The 8436-nt window shown below is 34.9% G+C and overlaps 1 protein-coding gene across 1 annotated transcript; it reads left to right on the top strand.

Annotated features, from left to right (window-relative positions):
• Positions 1-11: 11 nt before the first annotated feature.
• On the top strand, positions 12-7506 carry LOC138695790 (coiled-coil-helix-coiled-coil-helix domain-containing protein 7). Its single transcript, XM_069819988.1, has 3 exons — positions 12-277; positions 1454-1552; positions 5975-7506. The coding sequence occupies exons 1-3, from the start codon at positions 167-169 to the stop codon at positions 6095-6097; spliced, it is 333 nt and encodes a 110-aa protein (XP_069676089.1). The 5' UTR covers positions 12-166; the 3' UTR covers positions 6098-7506.
• The last annotated feature ends 930 nt before the right edge of the window (positions 7507-8436 follow it).

The following is an 8436-nucleotide window of genomic DNA, read 5'->3' on the forward strand; positions in this document are numbered from 1 at the left end:
CGAGCGGAACACAACCGAGCACAGAACGAACAGGCCGAGAGCGAAGTGAGCGGAGAAAAACTAAATTTAAAGGAGCAAAGCCTAACCACTCAGGATAGCAAACTTGTAAAATTTAAACGTCTGAGAAATTTCGCAAGTAAAAATATTCTTTAAATAATAACATAAAATGTTTAATGGGGCGCAAGGGTTTGAAGAACCGAAAAACAAACAAGAACGCGAAGAATTTAAGATGAAGCTTCGCCAGCTTAAAAATGAAATGAATAACCCTTGCATAAAGGTTGGTAGATGTTATTGTAGCGCAACTGAATTCAAGTAAATTGAATATGTTACATGATCATAATACTGAAGTGGTAAAAATTTATTTTCCACTAAAGTATTATATCTTGGTTGAAAGTTAAGATAATTCATAGATTGATGTATCTTCAACATTCAGTAGAAAACTATCAATATGACGGACATCAGTGACAGGTTAGGTTAGGTTTGTTCAGATCTTTGGTATGGCTTACATTTACTTTATAATTTTTTTTTTTTGGTAGGCATACCAAAAGCTTGAACAAACAAAATCTAACCTGTCACTGATTCTCGATGCCCACCATACTGACCAACATTTTCTACCGAATTACCAGCCCAATGCTTCATTTTATGACATAGCCTATAACTTGTCATGCAGTGGAGGAAAAAATCCAATGGTAGACTGCCCAGTTTATATACAATCTGTAGTGTTGTCAGGATTGATATTGATATATTCTGTTACAGCCGTTATTTATATTTCAACACAGTACCCACAACTTATAATATTGGATTATCCAAAAGCTAAAAACCTTTAAAACGGTTTTTAAGGGAGGCAAATAACATTGGCATTCTCTTACTAAATGAGAAAGACAGCTAGATAGAAGATACTTTTTCCTGACGAGTGAGGATTGGAAAGTTATACGCTGAAAATGGCTTCCAAGTTTAGCTTCTTGTAAGCTGGTTTGAATAATATTGAAGGGAAAAACTGTTCCGGGACCGGGTATCGAATTAGAGACCTTTGGCTAAGCGCGCCAACGCTCTACCACTGAGCTATCCAGGAACAATACACAATTCCAATAGAGTGTTGACGCGCTTAGCCAAAGATCACGAGTTTGGTACCCAGTCCCGGAACAATTTTTTCCCTTTAATATTATTCTCTATTATATGCCTTGTTTGTTTTATCATACATTATCCAAGTTCAGTAAGCCCAATAGGCCTATAATATGCATGAAGTTAAATCTCTTTAACGTGTAACAATTCTGTTCTGCAGGTTTTGTGAAAGCTTTGATCAATCATTATTTTGTCCTTTTCAGTAATTGTTTGCCTGTCAATTTTTGAAAAGAAAATAATTGTGTAATGAACTATAAATCTTGCTTTTAAAATAGTTACATATGCTATATGTTAGAAAGAATTCATGTTCACTCGTTTTTTATTGTTGCAGGAAAATGATATGGTTTTCAAATGCTTGGACAAGAATAATTATCAACATGACAAATGTGCAGCATATTTTGAAAACTACAAATCCTGCAAAAATTTTTGGGTATAAATTAAATAAAATTTCAAAATACATAGCATATGTATTTATATCATAAGTTACTGCCAGTGAAACTGCAATATGGTTAAGCATCATCACACACACACACACACACACATGGTTAAGCATCATCACACACACACACACACACACACACACAAAATATCATAAAAGCACTACTGTCATAGATCTCAGGGCTATTTGTTGCAAACCGTATCATTTCACTTAGCTAAGCCTCAGCACATTGACGATATAGGTAAAGTGGTGCTTGCCCATATTAAAGTTTAGCCAATATTTCCATATTAATTTTAAACACAGACGTAATACAACTTGATGCATATAATTTAAGAAACTCTGGAAAATTTGATTGACATACCAGTATTATAAACCTTCAATGTGAGAACTCCTTGTTGCTTGACATACGTCAACACGATAGTCAAATTCTTGTCACACACTCTCCAAAATACCTCTGTTTGTAGATGCAATGATCCAATGTCTTGGGATATAGATGACACATAAACTGCAGCCTTCACATAGATCTCACATGGTGTCAAGTCTGGTGACCTGGGAGGCCAACGAGATAGGCGGTACCATGTCCAATGCAAAGATGTAGTAATGGTGAAGTAGGACATGTGTACAAAACAATCTTCGTACCACTGTTACAGAATTTGTTTTCGCAAGCTGCAGAATGCAAGCACTTATATTGTTGTTGTTGTTGTTGTTTTCTAATGCCAGGCGTTTGACAATAAAGTCATTTGACCTCTTGCACTCCAATAATTTTCAAAGATATTATCATGACCAGCCACTGAAGCACAGATTTTGAGGTGTTCCGAATCCATTTCTTGGTTTGAGTTGCACAATGGGCAGTTAGGGGACTGATATATTCCAATTCTATGTAGGGTGAAATTGGCAAGTTGTAGTCGATTTAAGTGAACACCATATTTTAACGTTTTGGTGGCTACTTCATTCACACACAACCCCCAGAATGTCTGGAGGACCACACCTACTGTTGGTCAACGGGTCCATTGGACCTAGCTGGGAGATCTTGTTGATCACCAGCGTTCCCTCCTTAAGCCACTGGAGGACGATTTTAGTGCCATAGCAGGTCAGCACTAGGAACAGAAAAGTAGAAAGAGGAGGAAGGAAAGGGAAATGAACCCCTAGGCCTCAAATGCTCTAATGCCGTCAGGGTCGAAGAAAGTAAGAGTTCAGTCAGAGGACTGGATAGGAAAGGGTAAAGAGGGAATTAGGTATTGGATAGAGGAAAATTATACCAAATTCAGTCATTAACTCATCAAGCTGACCAGTGCTAATTGATGAGTAGCCCCTCCTTTTAGTTCAGCTTGTAAAGCATTTATATTGTGAAATGGCTATTTTTCAACAGTGTCTCCCATGACAACAGAAATATGAAATATGTTTTCCGAAACTTAAAACTTGTGAGAGTTTGACTATCAAATGACGTATACCATATTAACTTCTCATTACTACATACTTTAGCAGCCCCACCACAATAGCGGTTATTGGCAGAAGGCTGAGGACTCTGACAAGATTAGATAAAGAGCTTCTCTAGCATGTATGAACTCGCTGGGTCATAGGCCTACTTTACGCTGCCATTGATCATCTTGCACACTGCTGGTCTGCTATTGCGTATTGGTATTTCTTGTCAGAGAGAGAGAGAGAAGGTTATTCGAGAATAACCTGGGAGTTTGCGGCGCCAAATGGTAATATTTCAGATTACTGTGATACTGTTTTCTTTATCTATATTACTATTTTCTCGTTTACTGGTAACTTTGATGCTGCTGTATAGTTACCTTGGAAGTAGTTCCTGATTAACATGGAGAGCGCTTGGGTTTTTCCAGGTTTTCCCCAAGCGTAAGGTGAATACCATGTAATTATGGCAAATTCTCAGTTCCAGCTCGCTATCACCAATCTCGATGCTAAATAACCTAGTAGTTGATACAGCATCGTTAAATAACTAGAAAACAAAAACCTGGAGAGCCTATACAGTGATTATATCATATGATAAAATATGGGTGGAACGTTTCTGAAAGCATGAAAATGCAAAAAGCCTTTCAGTTAGTAATACGTATGTAAAAAAAAAATTTTAGCGTAATGGGTAAGTTTGGACAAAGGAAAATAAATACAGTAGAATGAGCTGCAAATCAGAAAAACACCACCTCCACGGAGTTTGCCATCTTTCTGGGAAGTGAAGAAGAAAGAAAAGTTTTAAATACAGAAAAGAGTAATGCAAAGTATTTTTTTTTAAATGAGTCGTAAATACAACTGACTTTTTCTTTATCTTAAAGAGATTGTAACAATTGTTAGTTTAATAATTAGAGTAACTTCTGTCTAATATTTTTGTTTTAAAGAAAAATTTGTTTGCTATTTAATACAAAAAATATTTTCGAGAGTTATTACCGTAATTAATAGTTGATGCTAAAACAGTTACCTACATTTCAAGTCAATATTACCTACAATAATCGGACAGTCATAAAAGTGATTACAGTATCATATCCCATAAATAATTATTTTTATGCTCGACCATGCCGAAATGTAGTAATTATACACCTGGTAGCAGCCCTTTAATGGACCTCATTAAAGTACACCTATTCATTAAAGTTCAGGTTTTCCACCAATCAGAAAGCAATATGAAAGCGCAAGTATCAATTATTCTCAGATATGCAATCGAAAGACAACTAGCACGAGATTAGATTAATAATTAGCGTTAATTGTAAATAATATTCAAATAAATTCAATTTGTCATCTCGTTTTTCAATGTCTAATTCAATTTCAAGGTTATATCAAGATTAATGTTTATTTTACTCTCTAGATTATGTCAAGGTCAATGTCGACATTTGTTTCTCGGAAAAAATCCATACTTTCGCGTCTGCGCACATCTCACAATTTACGAGGTATTGCACAAGTCAGTTCTGCTCCTCAGTCAGATAATAATAACATGAATACTTATGAATAATTTCAAGTTAGAAATATGGTGGAGCATAAAAAGTCGTATGAAACTTGACAATAATGGTAATTAAGACGCTCGTATGAAAATTATGAAACTCGCTTGTGCTCGTTTCATAAACATACTCGCGTCTTAATTACTACCGTTATAGGCTCGTTGCATAATGTACTATTAACTTAGTGCTTACCCAAGTAAGAAGTGGTTTCGTGTGTGCATGCCACCTGCAGAGGAAGAAAATTATATGTTTGTTTCAACATGTCCTAGATTGCCTTAAATGAAAGGTGGGAACCATATTTAAAATATCTCTGAAAAATACCATATTTCCTATTTTATTACTAATATCCCTACCATAAACATATTGATTGCTAACATCTCTAAATTGGTCATCAAAATCTTCCTAGACTGCTAGTCACACAGCACCCATTTCTGAAGTCAATAAGGTAGCATTCTTTACTCCCAAAGATAGGATGATTTGCTAGAATTACTAGTAAAGTTTAATTTCGATAGGAGTGAGGAATGGCCACAAATTTTGTCTGGAGCCTCTATTCAAAGACAGAATTCCTCTACTTTTGTATTTCTACGATATATACTTGCAGCTTTAATCCTCTTTCAAACAGAGGGAATTTTTTTAATCAGTCTCAAAAATACAGTGTATTCAACTAATCCTTCTGCAGGTCAAGTATAGTTCTTAGGATGAAAGAGTAATGGAACGGAGAAAAATTCTCTCACTAAGCCACACCGGATACCCACCCCGGCGTCGGACAGAATCGTCTCAGTTTAAGTTCCAACTCTTGGGTTCCCTCTAGTGGTCGCCCTCTGCACTACGTCATAGATGTCTATGAACGTAGGACTGAAGTCCACACATGTGCTGAGGTGCACTCGTTATGAGTGACTAGTTGGCCAGGATCCGACGGAATAAGCGCCATCTTAAATCACAAAGTGATTTACGCATATCATATATATTATTTTAATGTACCGAAGTACATATGATATTTCCATGCAGATATTCTGCGTCATCATACGATGAAAGAGTGGATAAAGCATCAGCACGTAGAGCTGAAAACCCGAGTTCAAATCCCGGTGCCAGAGAGAATTTTTCTCCGTTCCATTACTCTTTCATCGTATGATGACGCAGAATATCTACATGGAAATATCATATGTACTTCGGTACATTAAAATAATATATAGTTCTTAGGGTTCATTTTCGCATGTCCGCACTGAGTAAAGTCTAGTCCTAAAAGGGTAAGGGTGCAGGAAAAAGAAAGATGTATTGTCCTTGTCCTTACAAGGAGGCAGTACGTTGCAGAGGGAAGAGTTCAACACACTGTACATCACTTCCAGCCAAATTCGAACCCACGAGGTTCTAGTGCCAACATTATAACCACTCAAATATCGATGGCAACGTACTGAAAGGAATTTGATTGGTATGAAAGGAAATATAAAACCAGTATTTGTCATTTCAGGGAAAAGTCCGAGCGGAACGAAGAGCACAGGGTATTCTGCCTCATCTGCCACCTCCTGAGGAGCGAGAAAAGATACGAGCTGCGCATGTCACGAGCAAAAAGGCAGCAGCAACGAACTCTTAGCATACGTGCGATGTTCTTACCAAACATTTTATTGCAACAGTGACAGAAAATTTGTTGGCATGTTCTGTAATATATTAATTTGTATGCTAGTCACAAATACAGTATCCTCATATATCATGTTAACTGGTTCAAATTTTCTTTTTTTCTATGCCTATTTTACATTCTCAGTCTACATTACAGTTACAAAGAGTTCAAGAGTCTTCCAAATCCAAAACATAGTTGAAACCTACAATCTAAGTTTTTGACGTATATTTCAGAGTTGAAAATTATTGTAATATCGATATAAGATATTGTTCGTATAAAAAACTAAATGGTCAAATAGATACAGTATCTTTGTCACACTTTAATAAACATCAACACTGTTAAAAGGACTGTTATTGGTTTCGAAATATGTCTCTTTTAGTGATTTTAAGGTTAAAAAAATATATTCTTGAAATGTAAAAACTAATCCAAGCATTGTAAGGTAATATATTTGCTCTAAGCAATCTTCAAGCACTGAAGAGATTAATGTCAACAACTTAGTTAACAAGTAAACTCTGTTTCCATAACGAAAACCTGTATTGTATTCTTAATTTTACAAGTACAGCTTCCTTAGAAATTAAAATAAATAAAATGAGATTCACTTCAAATAATTCTGGCAGTAAAATATGAATTAAATGAGGGGGAAAAAAAAATAGCAACATTATTGTAAGGTAAAAGACAACTTCAATTATCATTCTCAGTAACCATGGAAACCATATCAAACAAATTCGGAGTAGATTTGTACACAAATTGCTTCATGAATAATGGAATAAAAATATACAGGATGAGTGTAGAAAAGAAGGAAATGTAAATATATCAAGAAGACTGTATCAGTGACCCATTTAACACTCAAAGAGAGTATTACAATTACGAAGTTCCAGCTTCGTATGTTTGTACAAAAATTTATTTCATACCAATAAATTAAGTTTCGAAATGTATCAACAGGAAAGCAAAGAAATAAAATTGGTCTTCTCCAAAATATATTTTGAGCATATCGAAGTTATAATGCATTTTTTTTTTTTAATTGATACCATTTAAAATCATAAACTAAGTTTTGGTCCTAGAAAGTTTGCAGCTTCAACATTTAAATTTCACACTGCTGTTACTGGTTCCAAAACAAAATAATCTATTTCCAACATAATTTTCTACTTATGTGAAGGAACAAAGTTCTAAGCACTTACCAGTGGAGAAAGCTAATATTTTTTCTGTCCTCTTAGCTTGCAGTTCAATTTATAGTATTGTACAGAGTTAACATAAAACTCTTCTAATTTGTGCAAAGTTTCATAATATTATTATTGTATATAAAGAAGCTGCCATATATGTAAAGTGATCAGAATGTATAATGTACATAAATATTTTAGATTAATAAAATCATAATTAAATCTTAATCCTTTCAACATTGGACTGCATACTTCACTACTGCGATTACCTTACAATATCCTGAAAGTCATACATTAATATGTATCTCAATAAAATTGATATTGTTTATTACGACAAACTCCTTGCGAGACATTTATGGTATGATTGGGCATTAAACGTGAGAAAAAATAAAATTACGAAACCAAATGCTATGTGTCAGAAGATAAATTTCAAGACATTTAATTTCATGCTTCTTGGATTTTGAGATAATATAAACTACAGTGTGTGGTGGGAGTGCTTAAAATTACATAAACAATAAAGGAATTAATTTTAACCAAGAAACTGCTTTCTCAAATGATGTCTGTAAATCTTTACGAAATATTTAGTTCCATTCGGTATTAAGATCAAACACGTTTGAAATGTAACATAGATATTAGAAAGATACGTACCAGCACTTAAAAAAAAAATGTTTTCTATTTAGTTTTAATTGTAGGACTTTTTTAATGATTACCAATTTTTGTAAGCGCACTAGGTCATAATACAGTGTGTCCAATTTGAAACCTTACCACTAAAGTAACACTTAAACAGTTCACACCTTGCAAGGTAATTGCAAAAATGTCCCTGGACAGCTACTCATGATTCCTACTAAATGTTATTAAATTGAAATAAAATTCATAGCTTTATTTAAAAGCACTCACTGGTAATGTTGAAAATCTTGACCACCAACATCTACATATTTTGACATCTATGAAGGAAATTTCTTATTACTCAATACGATTCCTCTTTTGTTATGAAGTGAATTTCTCGATTTATGTTTTCCTGCAGCTGTTCTAAAGTATACTGTCTTCCTCCGACGAGTTTAGTGCTGGACCTGAGGTATTCATGCCATCGGTGAGGGGGGGTTGCAGGTAGATTCTTTTGTTGCTACAGCCAAGCCAAGCCGAGCCGAGAGGAGTGGG

Source organism: Periplaneta americana, chromosome 3 (assembly GCF_040183065.1).
Source record: "Periplaneta americana isolate PAMFEO1 chromosome 3, P.americana_PAMFEO1_priV1, whole genome shotgun sequence".
NCBI lineage: Eukaryota > Metazoa > Arthropoda > Insecta > Blattodea > Blattidae > Periplaneta > Periplaneta americana.